Genomic DNA, 19,395 nt, shown 5'->3' on the forward strand with positions numbered 1-19,395 from the left:
GAAGGGGGAAAAAAGATTATTGTGGCATAGTTTTCAGCTTTTAATAACCTTTTTTCATTTAGTTCCTCTGAATTACAGCACAAAACATAATAAAGGAATGGAGAATCAGGGTCTCTCAATAATGAATTAACCTTCTTGTAAATGACATTGGCAGCACATTCTGAAATTTTTAATAGAAACACTTCTCTGAAAAGCGCCTTGTGGATTCACCTCTGCCTGACAGCGGTGATTTAGTCAGAGCAATCTGGTATAAGTGGAATAAAATAGTAGGCTGAGGGAGAGCTAGAGTCAGCACATCTGAGACAGAGATGCTGGCCAAAAATCTGTTCAGTGGAGGCAAGGAACATCTGAGAGCCCGAAAGCAGCATCTATGAAGTCAGAGAGGGAGCCTTTCAGCAGCTGTTACTGCTGAGCTCTAGCAGGCTGGGCTATGTAGGACCATGGAAAAATCAAAAGGAAGAAAGAGTTCAGCTATGCACTAGAGAGAGAGAGAGCGGGAGGAGAGTTTGTCTATTTACCAGGGCACTCCATACCCCAGCAAACAAGAGGAAGTGCATGTAGAACGCCCATTATGGGATGCAATGTTTTAGATAGCTTTTAGCTTCAGCAAGAGGCATGATTTAAGGTTAAGAAAAGTCCTGTTGTTCCTCCTGCCCCCTCCGCTGCCCGTAAAGAAAACTGCCAGTGAGTGCTTTTCTCCATCGAAGTACAAAGAGATCTAGCGGTTGTATTTATAGAACCCAGTAAGTGTGCACAGCACTTTACAATACATATCAAAAAGCAGGCTGCCTTCCTTCAGGAGCCAAAAATATAACCAAGCCCAGTACAATCCCTGGGACAAATGGAGGAAGGTGTAGAGACGTTGTCAGCTAGGAGTTTGATATAGGAATACTTCACAACAGTAATGAGTGTGGACTAGGAGAGAGAGGGTGCATGGCCGTGGGACATGACTTGTCCTGGGTGCAGGAGGTGGTGAAAAAGTGATATTAACAATTCTGGCTTAACTTTGTCTGAAAATTTCTCTACACTGATTCCAGTATTTAGGTTGCTCCCTAGAAAGTCTAGTTGGAGTCTCAGTAACTCACGCTAGCTGTCAGTACAATCAATGCCTCTGTTCTGCCGACTTAGACTCCTGTAGCTTCCAATGGTTAAATTCAGAGGGGCTGTGTAAGTGTGAGCTACTTACACAAACTTGGAATCCAGTAGAGGTTCTTACACCCACTCTGATGGTGTCTGAAAGAGTCTAAACGTACATACTGAGGAACCTGAAAAAGGTACAAGCTAAAATCTGCTTAACTTACCCTTTCTTCCAGCTCCTCAAATTCTTAGTTACACTAACTGAGACTCCCTTACCCGTAGGGAGAGTGGGTGTAAGTAGGCCTAAGGGAGCCTGGGTAGATGGGTAGATCTACCTTACACCAACTCCATTCTGAGTTTGGCCCTGAAGCTCTCCTCCAGCAAAACACTTTAGTGCATGCTTAAAGTTAAGCACATGCTCAAGTGCTTTGCTGAATCGGGGCCCTTGAGTCTAAAGGCATTGACTAGGCTTCATCCACCTCATGCTACCTGGATGGGCCCGGCTATTAAGAGAGTTCCTTTTCCCTTTTGTTTGAATGGTCAAAAACTCAGTGCCTCCTCTCCTGAGTCACAGCAAGACTTTTGAGCATTTCTGCATGCTGAACCCTTCTGTGGACACTTACCTAAGAATCCATCGCTTCGTAGGCTCAGAGACATTTCCATCTGCTCAACCTGCACAGAAAAAAAACATTTACATTAAAGAAAAATGATGGAGGAAGAAAGTCACAACTTTACTTTTCCTAAACCACTGATCACTCCTTCCTGTGGAATAATAGTGGTACTTTGCATGGTCTGCAAAGAGCTTGTGCCTTTAGCTCTGTGTGTCCCCTTGCGTGCCCTTGCTGATGGCCACTCTGTTAGATGGCCAATGCCTTTTTTGATTAGCCTCAAGCCTTCAGTGCCCTTTTCCTGGTGCTTTGGATGCCACTGTTTGGCTTCAGATACCTCTCACAGGTTCCCTACAGAATTTTAAAGCCCTGTCAGGTTATAGTTAGGAGCTCCTATTCCACTAATAGACTAAATAACCGTATTTGTTTTCTTGCTGCCCTGTGATCATCGCCTTCTGTGAAATCACAGAATGTGCGTCCTGGATTAGCCCTCAGCACCTTTGTGACTCTCACGCACCTAGCATCCACTTAGTCTTTGCACGTACCCAAAGCCATCTATTTGCTTAGGATTTTTCGTGTGAATTTAGTGCTCATGAAAGATTGACAGCCCTGCGCACTGAAATCTTGCTAACGGGTTCAGAATAGGCAGCTGTACTGCAAGTGTCTCTGCTACCCCACCTGTATGTCTTTAAACTGAGCAACTACCAGTAATATTTTCAGAAGCATCTAAGTCTCCTTTTCAAAAGTGACTTAGGCACGTGAGCCTAAGTCTCATTGAAAGTCACTGGGATTTAGGCTTCTAAGTGCCTACGTCTCCTCTGAAAATAGGACTTAGTTTCATAAGTCACTTAGGACTTTGAAATTGCAACTAGGGACTGGAGTCGGCTTCAGAACTCAAGCTCTGGTCCAAGTCGCAGCTTCAAAGCACCGTGTAGACAGATATTTTTATAGTGCTAGAATGAGCCTTCCTAACCTGTGTCTGTCAACCTGGCCTGCAAGGCTCACTGCTGCTGGCTGTGTAGACGTACCCTGAGGCACTTCTGGAAAATTTACCCCACATCTAGAGCTGAGAAGGCAACTCTTTCTTGGCACCTATTCCCTCCTTGGTGTCTTCGAAACGTCACAACTGATGCCAACTGTAATGGTGGTTTCTGTGATGTAAAACGTGTTCATCAAGAATTGGACTGACAACCGTCATTTCACATAGGCCACTGAGCTGCCACTGATGGTACCAGCTTTTGGTCATTTCTAACCCAGGTTGAATAAAAACTCTGGAACTAGAAGCTTCCTATTCCATTACCAGTCCTCCTGAGCCATTAACCCCTCAAGAAGGTTGTTTCTTTGTGCATACTGTTATACATCCAGGTATTATTATTGTGTTTTAAATAGTGATGGATGAATTTCTAAAGGTTCACAGTCCAAGGTCTCAGATCAGCTGCTTATCCAAAATTGCCCAGATCTCTGCAAAATTCAGCCTAAAGCCTTGCAAGAATAGGCTCTCCCACACCAATACATGCTTCTAGTTACCCCTTGGTGGGTCAAAAGCAGCTATTGAGGGGGGGAATTAAAATGTAGATCCTTAAAAAACCTTTGTTTTGGGTCTAGAAATGGATAGAGTTTTCTGGAGGAGGGAAGTGTGGGATGTGCTTGCGTTTCTCTAGTCGAAATCCTCAGTGAGGTTCTTGTATCTTACCTCAGTACATAAGTGACTATGTATCTATCCAAGTAATTATATGACCTTCATCACTGTAGTATCTGAGTACCTACTGTAGCTGCACCAAAGCCACCATAACTCCTTAAACCCCCTCACTTGTGCCCCAGTCCTGCAGATTGCGGTGCATTCTGATTTCCCACTGAACTGAGCTGAGGGTACTCAGCATTTCCCAATACTGAAACCCATCTCTCTAGTTGCTCCTGTGTTGTCTGTGATTTCCAGCAGACTTAATATTTCTCCAGGTTTTTAAGTCCTTTTCAGCTTCAGTCAGTAAAGTACCGGTACGTGGCCAGTTCCCATCCTATCATTTGGCTAGTGTCACTGCCAGACAAACAACAGAGAAAGCAGATCCCAGACTGTTTTGTTATTATTTCCACCAGAGTTGTCATATGACGTGCTGCATTGTAGCTTTACTGTGCAAATTGAGGTGGGCCAGCTGCGCGCTTGTCTAACACCTGTTCCTATGGTGCACCATTCTGTCTGCTAAATGGGGCTTTCTTAAACAGCTGGGGCCCAGAGTGTTTCCAAAAGCCTGAAATCAGACCAGTCAGACCAAATCTAGGTCTTACATAGGATGATCTTTTTCCCCCTCTTTGCAAGTGTCCAAAAGAATTCTTGCATAACAACTCTCCCTCCCAACTCTGATGGTGTGCAAAAAGGTGGTTTGCAGGACCTTTGAGTCAAAAACTTAAGGCACCTCAAAAAAAGGGGAAATCAGTGACACATCTCAAAGATAATTTAAGTGTAGGAAACCCGTAAAGGTCGGACAGTTGGCACTAACAATTTCCACAGCCTCTGTTTCCGCATACAGTGTATCTCTCTTCATTGATTCTATAAATGGAAGGGAAACATCTGGTATTGCTCCACACTGTGTAAAGCTAGACTAGCAGTAAACCACAGATGGAATAATTAATTCCGCATTAGTCTCTTAGGACAAATATTTTTTCATTATTTCCTCTTCAGAATAGTTCTTGTAATTTCAAAAGACACTTCAGGAATGAAAAATATATGTTGGTTAATGCACAAGGAATGTTCTCTCTATTTTTGATTAGTAATTCACAAAAGGAAAAAAAAAAGGTTTTTTTGTTTTTGTTTTTTACAAGCTCTGCCTACATCCGTACTAACATGAGCTGGTATCCTTGAACTCACTCTTTCACACACTGCTTGTCAGCCCACTGTTTGCAGCAGACAAGTTTCTGATAGAGTTTGTACAAAAGGTTTATTGATTGGGATAATTAGCTCAGCTTTAGGGTCAGGAAAAGGTTTATTTAATTCTAAAGTTACTTTTTTTGTTTTGTTATGTTTCTTAGAACAGTGGAATTCTGCCTTAAAGACAAGGTTTCTAGTGTTATCTGAAGCCTTCTGGAGAAATTTGCAAATCAAGGAAACTTCAGTACATATGGTTTTAGTTTTTGCACTTTTGTATATAGCTCTGTCTATATGTCCCATGCTGTGGGCTAATGTAAGCACAACTTTTTTTATTCCTGTGTCATATTACAGAGCTGTTGACTTTTATTTCCATTTATGCTGTAGCTGTAAAGAGCAAAAATAGGGGGTCTAAGAGTTGCTTGTATATTTTGGCAGACAGAAGGAAAGACCTCTTTGTGTTGGAACAAAAGGCTTCTTAGGGCTTAATTTTCAAAAGTCTGTGCTTAAAGGGTACCCATAAAATATGTGTTTGGATGCACGAGCAGGTAATTGAGTACATCTGTCAGGTAGAAGCCAACAGAGGATCAGCATCTCCCAACAGTTATCAGAGATTTCTCCTATTCTTTGTAGAGGGGAAAACAGTTACCACCTGCCCCCACAATGTATGGTAACGTTGGCACATGTTGATGTTGATGACCACTTTTCTGCATGCACAAATTCAAGTGTAGTGAACTTTTGCCTCCTTTCTTTAGTTAATCTTTATAGCATGTTCTGCAAGGTGGATACAGTAAGTGGTATTGAACCCATTTCATAGAAGGGTAAACCGAGGTACAGAGAGGTAAAATGATTTGCCCCAGTTCACACAGCAAAGCAGCTGGAGAGCCAGAAACCAAACCTAGGACTTCAGACTGTCCCTCCTGCTCTAAAAAATGTAGCCCATTAAATGTTTGCCATTCTGGCTACTGCATCCATAATTTATTAGCCCCAGGCTGTGTAAAGTGGAAATGAATTTATTTTAATGTACCTTAAATAATAGCACTGCTAGATTTAATTACATTTGTTTAACTGAATCAGTCCACATTTGAGCTTGTGTGTATGTTTTTCCTAGAACACACACTCACAATATCATTTCAAATGAAACTCAGAACCACCTTTAGCCTTGCCCCACGGAGCCAGCACAGAACATGTAACATACTGAACTTCCCATCTGCTAGTGCAGCTCTAGAATTTTAAACCTTAAGCCGGAATAATTGTTGTTTCCTATATTTGTAACAATTTTTATGAGTGAGAAGGTACAAAAAAAACGCAAACTTCAGTAGATTTATTCTTGCACTCCCTTAGGCAAATCAGGGATATGAGAATTTCATTTACTGGACCATAATTCAGGTTTAAAAATAAACCATCTGCAAAAAGAAAGGAAGGAAAAGAAACATGGTCTAGAGCACCTTTCACTTCCATGCTAGTTGCAGAGGTGAATGTGGTATCTTCATTTTACGTAGGACCTGCAATTTATAGATTCCCTCTGATCTAAGTAGTTGGGGAACTGTATTCAAATAAATAGGCTTTATTACCCGAGGAACTCCATTTGCTAAAAGTTCCTCCCAGCCAGCTTATAACATGTCATAAATGAGTAGTTAAGAGTGACTGAGATAGATCAGAGATTTTAAAATGGTCCCATGTAATTCCTTCAGGACTGTAATTTGCTGGCCCTTCTGTGTCTTTCTTCAGTGTTCATGCATCTCTTAAGGTATCGGAGTAGAAATTGTGTTTGTTGTACATCCATAAACAGCAAAGGCACACTGGGAGAGATTTTCAAAAGTGTGAAATGCTGCCCTAACTCTGGTCCAGTTCAAGTCGATGGGAGTTTTACCATTGACTTCAGTTAGAGCAGAATTACTATTGACTTCAATGGGAGCAGAGTTCGGCCAACGCTCAGTGCTTTTGAAATTCCACCTATTGTGCTTCCAAGCAAACAGTGACCTTTATCTATCAAGCATTCTGCACTGGCAGGATTTCTCATATAAAAGGGAGTGAGAGGTGAGGGATGAGCAGGTGAGATACGCATTCTCCCAAATCATACCTTCCCTTATTTCCAAATCAGACTCAACAAACCATTTTTACTCTTCTGAAATGATCAGGCTTCTCTGATCCCCATTTCCAGTTTCCAGATGGGAATAGAACCAGACGTTCTAAAAATACTGTGCGAAAGGCTATTTGTGCAGTTTTTCCAGCTGGATTTGGAAATAGCCCTGGTGAAATACTGTGAAGAAGGTTGCTCTTGCACTAAACTGGTATGGTAATAAGGGCTATATAAGTAACTAGAAAGTATTTCAAGCCAGGACTAGAAGCAGAAGTGCTGAAATCTCATGAGCAAGTGTGTTCTCACATGATGTGCTGTCCAATTTGGCAGACTCAGCCTGTCCAGATAGTTTGGATAAGCAGCCCACGCTTTTGGACATTTATTCAAACTGATTCCAGACTCCAACTTTGTGTTCTTAACCATTATTAGTTTGAAACAGTTCAGACAGCAGAGTCACTGCTGCATTGAGCAGGAATGTGCTGTCAATAAGATGATGGAAGCATGGAGTACCTGCTATTAAAAGTATGGGTACCTTCCTTGGTTCCATCAGAAAAGGAATGTGGGGAGATCAAAATGAAATTGGATGGTGTGATTATTATATTCCACACTGACTTTCCAGTGAAGTTATTTAAAGGAATGTCTTCCCAGTGCTCTTTTCCTAATTTAGCTTCTTGATACTTGCATGTGGAGGTTAGAGCTCCGGTGGGATTTGAGAGTAAAAGGGGGTTACATACATGGATCTTTAATTAAATCAGACCTTCCAACCTCCAGAAAAAAATCAAAATCTGGCAAACCATCAAGTGGCATTAGCAGTATCAGCATCAAACTAGGCGTCCTGCAGAAGAGGAAACTGTGAACGATCACTCAGAAATAATGACTGGGTTTCCATGATGCTGTCAAGACATTCACATTCCCAGCTGCCAGCTGTGGATGATTTGAACTAGAAATGTATAAGTCTTCTAAAATACAGACGAAGCAGAAGAATCGAAATTTCTGCAGGTGTGGAAAGGAAGGAGCCAATCCTTTCAGACTTCAGCTTGGGAAGGAAAAGGAGGAGCAAGAGAATACTGGATTCAGCATGTCTGTATTTGCTTTAATTGTGGGGTCTTTTATTTACCCATAGTATCCAGTTAGAAGTTTCAAGGTACCTGAAACCTATTTTATCTCCTCCATGATCCTGTGTTAGCATCATTATCACAGTTACTGTAGCAGCTGACGGTCCTTTTGAGTTATAATTCCACCTGCCCTGCAGAATGAATTTAATTGAATAGCATAGTTTCTTTAGAAAGCAAATCAACCCAAGAACTCACAAAGTGCTGGACAGAAGAAGTTATGGGTTGTGTCCACTGAGGGTCAGAATCGTCTTCAGCTTCTGCTCTCTGTCTTTTGCTACCCAAGGACTGTTTTATCTGTTAAACAGGGAAAGCAGCGATGAGCCGTACTGTGGCTCAGAGCAGTTATTTCAAGGAGCGTATTGGTGGGAATGTTCCCCTGTGCGAGGGCAAGGACACACACACACCTGTGCCAGGACTTTCTGTGCGGGAGGAGGGCTGCAGAGACTCTCTATGTCAGTGTTACTCACTGGAGAGTGGGAAGGGTCTGATACCTTCTTTATAACCCTTTTGCATTGGCATCACTGACATAAAAGGATTCAAGGAGCAGTGATGAACTGGGCCCACAGACCTGACTCCCTGCTGCCCTTCCCCTTGTGCAGTCAGTTACGCTGGTGCGAAGTGAGTGGAAAACACAACCAGATTGGAATGGACATGTTTGGTGCCCCCTTTACTCAGGTTTGAATGACTAGACAGGGGGCAGGGCTGTGGAGAGTCAGTCCTAATGACTTGCTTCTTGGGCATAACTGAGTTTCTTTACTTAACTTGTAAAAATCCATCTGCTGTAACCCTTGCGGTCACATACAATTGGTTGGTTGCTTTGTCTGTTTAATGAAAGCATTCATGTTTGTAGCAAGACTGCTCAATAGTAATAGGATAGATCGGCCAAGTTTAAAAGTCACTTTAATGTGGGGAAGGGGATTTAAAACATGAGCTGAGATGGCTTTTCCTGCAAGTTCTGAGGATTAGTTTGGTTTTCTGTAAATGTTCTTTCTGCCCCCGGTTGGTTGGTTGTTTTTTTATTGGCAGTCCTCTTAAGCTTCCATGGCCACTGCTTTCCAGGTCAGCCAGCCCACACAAGGGTTTAGTTAACACCTTTTTCTCTGCGGCTGAGCAGGTTGACATGGTAGTTCACTCAACCTGCTGGAAACCTTAGAGGCGAACACAAATCTTTGAGCCTACTTCTTCCAGGGAGGCAGTGTGGACAGCTAGATAGAACATAGGACAGGGAATCAGGATTCTTAGTCTTGAGCTGGCTTCCTGTGTGACCTTAGGCTAGTCATTTCACTTCCCTGGGGATGTCAACACTGCAGCTGGGAGCGAGCCACCCAGCCCAGGTAAACACACACACATTTTCAGGGCTCAAGCTGGCGCACTAAAAATAGCAATGTGGACATTGCGGGACTGGCAGGGGCTTGGTCTAGCCACCCGAGTTCAGACCCATCCTGGACTCTTCAATCTAGCAAAGAAAGGTCTAACACAATCCAATGGCTGGAAGGTGAAGCAAGACAAATTCAGACTGGAAATAAGTTGTACATTTTTAACAGCAAGGGTGGTTAACCACTGGGACATTTTACCAAGTCTCATGGTGGATTCTACACGACGTGCATTCTGGGTTCAAGCTTGGGTGGCTAGCATAAGCCTCTTCAGAGACCCCAATGTCACACTGCTGTTTTTACTGTGCTAGTTCAAGCCCCGCTAGCACAAGTCTGTCAGTCACGGTGGGGAGGCTACAGCGTAGACATACCCTCTGTGCGTTAATTTACCCCTCTGTAAAAAAGTCTGTTTTTCAGTGTATCTACTTCACAGGAGTTGGCACCAGGATCGATTCATTAAATCATGTTTTTGTTGATCAGATTAAAGGTGCTAACTTAGTGCAAAGTGCTATTACTAGATATAGCAAATGCTGGACAGCCCCAGCTCAAAAGCAGTCAAGGTATGTTACCAGAAGAAATTCCTGGGGTATCCGTAAAACAACTCTACATTGAGTGAAATGTAATCAGTAGTTGGAAAACAGCCCTGGTACTTATTAACTCCTAGGAAAGCTACCACTTTCCATTGCCTGCTGGATAACTAGTTTTTCTTTGCCAGTAGATGATTCCCTCTAACAGCCTAGGGAGCAATGATACTTGGTGGCTATCGTAGCCATAAAATATTTAACTTTAACATATAATTACGTTACTGTAGCCTCTAATGGGATTTGGTGTCAGGCAGATGTCTGCTTTGGCCTCTGGCCCAAAGATATAGACCCGAGTTATTAAGCTGAATAAATAAATAAGGAAGAAATACAGTTAAAGTAGCTATACTGGTGACCAACGAGCATGATAATTATCTGAAAGAAAAATCTATCCAGAGTCTAGCAATTTGTCCATCTCTTTAATATATTTATTGTACATCATTCAAATAAAGGTAATTTGCATAGGTAACTGTAGGCCAGAGTGATAGATCTTTATAGAGCTCACCTCAGTGCATTTGGCCTTTGCACATCTCTTTGTCAGAAGCAAAGTGATCCATTGAACAGATCACCAGCCTCAGAGCTAACAAACCTCAGCTCAGTTCCTGCCTCTGTCACTGAGTCACTTTGTAATATTGGGCAAATAGTATAATGGGTTTGTGCCTCAGTTTTCTGATCTGTAAAATGGAAACAATAACTGACTGACCTTTATTAAAGCTCTTTGAGGTCCATGGATGAAAGACATGTATAAAGCAAACTCTTATTATTAGTACGGACAACAAAATGACTTCTAGATTTTCCCTTTTAATGAAGAGGGGCTGCACTGAAAAGACAAGTAACAGGATGAAGTTATACAATGAAAAATTTAGTTTGAATTTCCAGTAAAGCTGCCTAATTGTGAGAGTGTCTCATAGACTGTGAGAGAGTCTCTCTGATCAAAAAACCTGGGCCAGATCCTCAGCCGGTATAAATTAGTGTGGCCAATGGAGTTATGCCAGTTTACCCCAGATGAGGATTTGGCCTCTTATCAACTGAAACAATTAAAACTGTACTGCAGAAGATACTGAAAGTATGCAGTAGGGGAGCAGTTTAGCTCTGGAACAAGTGTGTTCTCATCTAATAAATATTTTCCACCTCTTGCTTTTATAGATCTGAGACACTTTTGCAAATCCTTACCCTCTCCCTGAGTGAGGTGGGTTTGACTAGTGTGTATTGTGGAGTGAGGGTAACTAATATCTCAGAGAAGCTATTTCTTGTATTGTTTCCAAACATGAGACAATGTGGAACTACAGGCAATGAGTCTCATTATGTCATTTATTCCTCATCTCAGAGGAGATCTGCATGTTTACAATGTTTATTCAGGAAATAACTTGCTTTTCAGTGGCTAATTAGATTTTTGAAGCTGGCAGGATGATTCAGCGTACTTTCACATTCAAGCTTCTGTGGTCTCCGTTCCAAGGCAAGCCATTTGAGTTTTGCTGCTTTGCCCCTGGTGTGAGCTGCTCAGTTTCTTGAAGTCACTCATGCTGCCATTTGGTTTTGGAAGGAGGCAAGGAAACAAAGTTCTCTTTAGCCGTTTTCAAAGTTCTCTTTAGCCGTTATAGCAAAACCATATGTTGGAGTTAACCATGGCTCATTGGCTGAGCCTGCAGTGGATAATCTTGCTCCTTGCTAGCTGGTATCAGTGAAATTTTGGGGAATCACCAGAAAGACTCAGAATCCAAGAGGAAAATATGGGAGCCAGACTAAAAAAAATAAATACATATTTAAAAAAAATTGGCCAAGGTATCACATTGCATTTCGACACCCCTTAAAGAGACCATTGTTACAATCTTCTACAGCAGTTCTATATAATTAGTTAGAATGCCAAGTATAATATTGTATATACCTAGGGGTCTGTGTATAGTTATGTCAAAGCTGAAAAATAAGAGTTAGGATGGAAACTGGAACTCAGCCGTAACCATAGATTTTTTTTCTTCCTTATGTTCTGGCACCTAACTAATATTATTGTATATGGGCATGCTTAAGGGAGAATAGTGCTTTTAAACACTACTTACTGAAATTGGCTTTGGTGCTTTGTGGAGTTTTCTAATTTAATTGATTATAACAACCATTCAAGTTTTAGCCCAGTCCTCTCGTCTGCCACATGTGTACAAACGTATCTGTTTTATTTTTCATATTTCCATGTGGTTTTGTTTTTCCCATATTTTCTTAAAACACTCTCACTTCATCTCCTTCTTATTTTCCAGGCTCTGGGTAGAACAATGCATATGTGCAAGCTGTAAAATCGTCACACTAGCAGGATTCCAGCTGGTGAAATGGCTCAGAACACACACTTCATGTGTTTCCACGCTGTCAGCAGGCTGGCCCTAGGCAATAGCATTTAGGTGCTTTGCCATCAGGGGTGCTGGAACAATTTGTATAGTGAGAGTGAACCAAACTGTAAACCTGTATATGATGAAAACCACTGCAAGCCAGGGGGTGCAATAGCACCCCTCAGTACCATTAGTTCCAGCACCTATGTCGGTGGTCTTGTTCAGACTTGGAAACTCACATGGAGAGCCAATCTCCTCTGGCACTGGAATCAGTACAAGATGGGGAGGGTGGCTGATGTGCCGCCCAGTTCACTCCTTCAGCAGCTGGGGGTCCTGCAAACCTTAAGACGATCCCTGAATGACTGAGTTTAGTAAAACTTTACTTTAGGCTACTAGATTTTTCATGTAGACTTTTAACCCCTGAAACAGATCCAGCCTTGTGATGGAATCACGGGTTTTTCTTAGTAGCTTTAAATAGAAGTGATTTTATTGTTGCCTCCAAAATAAAAAGAGCACCTAGGAGAATTCAGGAGATCCTGGGTAAGGCCCCATTCAGGATTGCATAGAAATGAATGCTGAATATCCCGCTGCCTGGCAGCTCTTAGACTTCTGCTCAGCCACCCAGTCGCAGTGCTTGCTTGTTTGCTCTCAGCGGCTGCCAGAGGTAGTGGAGGAACAGCTTGTCCATTTAGCACCCGCTGTTTTGAAAATACTTTTTGAGCTGCGTGGGAGCAGCTTCCCTTCCAACCCTGATTCAGGCAAACAGAATGATCGCGTAGCATGTATCTCTCTTGTTGCCGAGAAGTTGGTCTCAATTGTCAAAGAGCTTTTGGAAGAATGCAGGGACCTTAATTGCCCTGTGTTACACCAGCCAGGTTTATATTGTTAGCTGCCAGGCAGACATTACATGGCACCAGTCACTGGGGGAACAATCCCAGTCCTTTCTGTCTCCCTTGAAGAGGTTACTTGAGGACAATGATGTAGGAAAGCAAATGTGCATAAAATGAGGGCATTATAGTAAGTGTAACTCTCAGACTCATTAGAAATATTTAACACCTCAGATAGCATTTAACCATGACAAAATGATTTTAAGGGCCTAGCTTATTATTAGCGGAATGGGGTAGTCAACACATAATTAAAAACCGTGGAAGTACTCTACAGAGTATTTGCTATTGTGCATTTTCTCCTAAGTGTTGAATTATTGTCTGGCTTTGATTGCAATTTTAAGATCCATGTCCTTTCTTTTTGAAAACTGGAGCAGAATTTCAGTAAATATGGTCAGCATCTAAGTCAAAATATAATTTGCAATCAGGTCACAGTTGCAGAGCCACATTCTAGGAAATCAGAAAGTGGGAAATAATGTTTCCACTAAACAGGAAAGGTTGTATCTAATACATGGATCATTATGTATGTGTTTTACTGCCCTCTGCTATGTGGAATGCCAGGTCTGTACAAATGTGTGTGGAAACTATATGTTGCCCATTAGTGTCAGTCACAGAGAGAATAGAAACTCTAAATACTACTGTAGCTGATGGAGCTTGTCCTTTAATTAATGGGGTAACGTGATAGATGCCTGTGGTTTTGGTGCAAAGGTCAGGATTCTAAGCCTAATGGTGCATTGTGTTTTAGATGCTGACTATGCTCCTCATTGTTTGTATTGATTGTTTTCTTACATGTGAAAAACTCATTGCCCCATTATGGCTGTAAGGCCCTCCTTCTTCTCTGCAATTTCTGTGATCAGTCACTGAAAATCATAACTTGAAAAGAATGGGAACTTTCTATATTCCATGGGCGTTTTATTAACATGGAGACTTGTGTCATGCTGAGCAGTATTTACGTGAGTATCCCTATTTCCCATTATCTTCAAGGGGAATACATGTGTAAGTACTGCTCAGCATGAATGAGATTGGAAGAATTGGGCCCATAATGCTACACTAAGGTCTCCCTTACGTGTGTGTGTGGGTGTAAAATATGTAAAAGTCATTCAACCTTTCTTTTAAGAAAATTGTACTGAAAACAAAAATTTCTAACAAGGACCTTTTGCTGTGGCAGTGGAATCAAACCTGTCTGAACAAGCACTATAAATAAAGTTGTGAAAAACAATTATTCATAGGCTAAATTGAAGTTTTAACTGCAGTCAAAATAGATATATAAACCCATCTGCTAATAGGTGAAGGCTGCAGCAGTGTCAAAACTGATAAAGGTCCAGAGGGCCTGCATTACTATTGCATTACTCCACTGGATTAACAGCATGGTGAATCAGAGCCAGAGTGTTAACTAGAAACTGTGGTCTTATTGCCATGCACCATAAAGTGGATGTCTACTTAGCATGAGAACTTCAGTGTCAGAGAAGTGATGAGTCTTTCTTTACCTTCACAATAAAGCTCAGTTCTTATTGGAACTATATGTGGGGACCTAAAACACAAATGCTTGAAACTCAGTTTTTATTATTTAAAACTGCCATTGTACTCTGGGTGATTAAATTACACCTTGTCCATTACAGTGGCCTTCAGGAGCCCCTATCAATCGCAGCAGAGCCAACGAGAAATAGGCTTCCTTTCCATCAGTTTCAGAAACTAATGCCAGATGTTTCAGCTCATTTAGACCAACAGGAAGTTTACTAATAGGTTTGCTACCACAAGACCCTGTGAATTAAGCACCTGAGAGTGCAGAGTTATTGTCCAGTGCTCCACCATTCCCAAGAAAGATGTGAAATTAGGGCCTTTCCTATATAACTGCATCCCAGTTTTAATATGACATGCATTTTATTTTGAGGAAATCTGAAATAATAGCCTGGGATGAACCGTAATATGTTGTCATCTTTCCAAGCCACACACAAAAAACTACTCCTGTCTTTATGAAAACTTTAGTTAAGAAAAGAGTGGTTTTCGTTCCCTTTGTCAATGAAAAATAATGTTTAATATATCATGTGCTTCTTTTATTAAAGACAAACTGTAAACACTATGGTCTGAGCTGCCATTGAAACAAAACAAAGCACTAGACATAATTTTCCTTGCCTTTTCTTGGAAGATAACTATCTAATGTTTTGTCACAGTCAGAGAATTTGTGGAGTTAATTTGAAACAATATCAGGAGTCGAATTGTCTGTCAAGGGAAATAGTGGTAGTCCCACTGTGTGGGACTTTAACTAGCACTTTACACAACACACTAGAAAATCTACTATGGGAAGCAGGGAAATCGACAGGATGATCCAATAGGCCTTTACCATCTCTATCTTCCAAAATTGCATGTATAATTAACTTAGTGTACAGAAAATTCCAATTTCAGATCAACTGTCTTCATTTCAGATATATGCATCCAAATTCAAAGGTTCTTGAATCTGCCAAATTGGGCCGGAGATCTTGCAAGAGAACAAGTTCTGTCATGAGACTTCTGGTATTTTTTGTCTCCAGTCAAATCATAAATAGAAGGCAGACACAAAAATAATAGAGGAGACCAGTTACCCGGAATTGTTCAAACTCTGGGTGAAGTTTTGACTCGTATAAAGAGATTTGCCAGTCCCTCTTTTATATAGTATTAAATAATGCAAAACTGTTGTTTTGCTGTTGTATCTTACCAGACTTTGAGCCTGATCGTGAGAAGTGCTGAGCAACCATAATTCTGGCTGAAGTCATTGATTGGAGTTGTAGTTGATCATCAGCATTCTCCGAATCAGACCATTTAATTGTAAAAAAACAACAACCCAGAACTAGAGTGTTAGGGCCAGAACCTCAGCTGCTGTAAATCAACATAGCTTCAAGAATCTGGCTCAGATGAGCATTTCCCTGCCTAGAGTCTGTGATATTGTGTACTTGCTTTGAATTATCAGTCCTGCTGCTGTCCATGGGCTCTGTCAAAGACAGGATTTCTCTCGCCTAAAGAAAGTATCTCAATTCTCTTTTTATCTTCTAGAATCAGTGGATAATTGTCCAAGTAACTGCTATGGAAATGGAGACTGTGTATCTGGGACCTGCCATTGCTTCCTCGGCTTTCTGGGTCCCGACTGCGGCAGAGGTAGGCATTTGTCTCTGATTCAGTAATATCTGTATGTGTTGTTTCCTCCAGTTAAATTTCTCACAGCATTTTGGAAGTGTACGGTCATATTTCTGTTCTATATAAGTAACCCTGCTGCAGATTTGTGATGGTGCAGTAGAGTGGAAACTGATAGGCTTTGTGGGTTTGTTTGTTTATCACTTGCCATGCTTGCGGTAACCTTAGTAACACAAACCTCTGGGCCCCGCCCCCCCCAGCTGCATGTGAGCAAACAGTGAGAATAATGCCTCACCAGGAGCTCCTTCTTTGGGAATGAGTTGAGAAAAGGTGGCTTAGAAACGCTGTACTATTGTTTCTTCAACAGAGCATTCTATCTGTGGATTAGTAGGACTTTATAACAATCCTTTGTCATCAACCATCAAGAAGGTGGTCCTTAAACATCCTCTTCCCTGCCTTAGGCCTCAGAGGTCTCCCTGGATTATGATAGATAATCTGCAGCAACCAAAGTGAAGGGGAAGACAGACGGGTAGATTAAGGCGACCCAGGGCACTAGGAATGTGAAACCACGTTGGCCCCCTCCCCTGTTTGAGGAGTTGATAGGCACTGGCCACCCAAGGAACACATCTCCACTCCTGGGCAGAGTGCTCCTTGTTTTAAGGCTGGCCTAGGGTCCTTCCCAAAAGAGGGTGACCAAATCCCCCACCTAACAGCAGAGGACTCTGTGTATGGGGCTCCTGTTCATACCACCTCTTCCCAACCAAGGGGGAGGGATGACAACAAAGGTTCCCTCCCTTCTGTGCACACACGGTGTTCTCTGCTCAGCTGGTTGTCAGGAGCATGGCCCAGTGGGTTTTAGAGTTCACGATTCAGTAAAATGAATGGGGCAATTCACACCTCATAGAGCTTTTGTTTCGGGCTGCCTGCAGACTCAGGCAGATGTCAGTGCATAAATTACACTTGGTTCACATTATCTTCTCAACCACGAGGGCTAGAAACATAACTGCACTTTCTGTACCTCCGCCATGGTATCTGCAAAGTCTCCATCAGCGGATGTGCTTAGAGGGGTGAACATCTTGGTTAATTTGGTTGTTTTGAGTCCTCCTGATTCTGAGAAAATTTTATGGTAAAACCACGTAGCTCCAGATTACACTGTCTGCCTCTGTGTGGAAAGTAATATTTGGGGGGACTGTTGCTGTTTGTGTATGTGTTTTCTGTTGGAGTTTCAGCCAGCGGTGCTCTCTGTGGTACTTATTAAATGGTAGCATCTTGCTGTGAGCACATGACACCAGTGCTTCAGGATCTGCGCTGCCTGTTGGTTTCCAGTTGGAGTTTAAAGTGTTGGTGACCTGCAAATCACTAAATGGCTTGGTGACCCACCTACCTGAGAGACTCCCTCCGTGTGCAGCTGCTGTGGAGATCAGTAAAGGTGCACAGGTTGTAGCTCTGTGGGTTTATTTCAGCTTTGGAATTTGCTCTCCCACTTGGTCTGAAATTGTGGGTCTGTTGCCCTTTAATGCATGCTGCAAAGTTCATCTTTTGGGGAAAGGAGCATGATGAGGTCTTACAACATCTGGAAGTGTGGATGAGGGGCTGGCGTTGTGGAACCAAGGGGAAATTATTAACTTTTCCCTGGCTGGTTAATTTTAGCCACCTGAGGGAGACCAGGCTGCTAGGTTTATATTGCTGAGAGGGAATGTTGAATCATTCCCAGGATCCTAAAACTCCTGGAGAACATGGGAAAGGGGCTCTTTTATTTTGTAAAAATCCAAGTAAGCGAATAAAGTATTTTGCAGTAGCGTTTTCTTCTCCTTCAAGTGCTTGCTCATGTCCATTCCCTTGTAGGTGCGTGGGCGCCCCGTGCACGGTTACTGGAAACATTTTCCCCTTAGCAGATCCCGTAGGGCCGGCTTCGGTGCTCCCTGGAGTCCCGTGCGCATGGCGCGTTATATGAGGCGCTTCCAGCCCTATACCCCCTCAGTTCCTTCTTTCCGCCACTGACAGTTACTGGAACTGGGTTCTTCCTTGCTTCGGCAAGTGCCTCTTAGCTGTAGCCTTTGTTTTTATAACTACTTGTTAAGTAGTTGTTCGATAGTTGTTAGTTACTGTTGTAGTAGGAGATAAGGTAATCCCGTGGACCTCTACTCGGCGTCAGGGTATGCCCCAATCTCCGGGCTTTAAGCCTGGTAAAACCTGCAGGAAGGCCTTACCAATCAGCGACTCCCACGAAGATTGTTTAAAGTGCCTTGGTGAGTCTAATCGAAAAGACAAATGCCGTATGTGTAAGGCATTCAGACCAAGGACAAAAGGACCAAGGTAGCCATCTGAAGGGCTTGTTGAGGAGGTGGCCCTGAGACCGGCGTCGGAGCCCTCCCGCTCCCTTTCGGCACCAAGTCGGTGCAGAGTGCTCCTCCGGCACTGACTCCATCACGGCACCGGGCTTCCTCTTCACTGCAGAGGAAGAAGCCTAGGAAACAGCAGACGACCTCTCCCCCGCATGGAAGAAGGCGAAGGACACAGGGTCGAGCTCCAGAGCAGCTCAGAGCCAGTGCGCCGAGCAACCCCTGCAAGGGCAGGTCTCGCCCGGGACGGTGAGCCCTTCCGCACAGCGCCCCCCAACTCCAGAGAGCGGCAGGGGACCACTACACCTTGCAGTGCCGTCAACCCCGGAGGCACTTCAGGCGGTGGCTGACCTGTTGGCCCTTTCCATTCCTTGCACCCCGTCGGCCCGGACAGAAAGGGTGAAGGGTAGGGCATCTGCATCCAGGGGAAGACCTCCGTGGAATAGGTCACCACCACGGAGCTCGATCCTGCCAAGGGGCTGATCCCCTGGGACGCGTTCCCTGGCACCGAGGCAGTTTATGGGGATGAAGCATCAGTACCAGAGGAGCCCAGACAGCCCAAAGCGCCACTCACAATTGCCGTCACTGAGAGCAGCAGCATTGACAAGTCAGCACAGGTCCCGCTCAGTATCGCGCAGACACTCCCCGTTCGTAGCCCAGCACCACTCTAGGTCATCGGCACCGACGAGTTCGCCTGCAACGAGTTTGCCGTTCACCACCATTGCAGCGTTCACCCAGGGAAGATCCACGCCAACCGCGGGCTTTGGTACTGAGAGACTCCCAGTTGCCTAGATGTCATGCCCTCTTCTCCTCTTACCGTGTGCGATCCTCCTCTACGAGTTGATCCAGGCAGCAGCACCACCAGTCAACAGATTCGTACTCCCTGTCCACAAGACGTCGGCCAAGGGAGCGCCAGGATAGGAGGCGCAGATACTGCTCCCCCCTTGGTACCATGAGACAAGGAGATGGTCAAACTCCGGGCGACGCTGGTCACTGGCAGGAGGGTCTGGTGACTCTAGGGGAGGAAAGGACCTAGCAGCTCCCCCCACCCAGCC

The 19,395-nt window shown here is 43.3% G+C and overlaps 1 protein-coding gene across 1 annotated transcript in view; it reads left to right on the top strand.

The window, feature by feature from the left end:
* Nucleotides 1–19,395, top strand: part of TENM4 (teneurin transmembrane protein 4) — a 486,586-nt gene that overhangs the window by 293,841 nt on the left and 173,350 nt on the right. The window contains exon 11 of the mRNA XM_067533333.1: nucleotides 15,921–16,022. Within this exon, the coding sequence (XP_067389434.1) occupies nucleotides 15,921–16,022 (102 nt within the window). The remainder of the gene's footprint in view (nucleotides 1–15,920; nucleotides 16,023–19,395) is intronic.

This window comes from Emydura macquarii, unplaced genomic scaffold (assembly GCF_026122565.2).
Source record: "Emydura macquarii macquarii isolate MOO-44397 ecotype Brisbane River unplaced genomic scaffold, CSIRO-AGI_Emac_v2 contig_3328, whole genome shotgun sequence".
NCBI lineage: Eukaryota > Metazoa > Chordata > Testudines > Chelidae > Emydura > Emydura macquarii.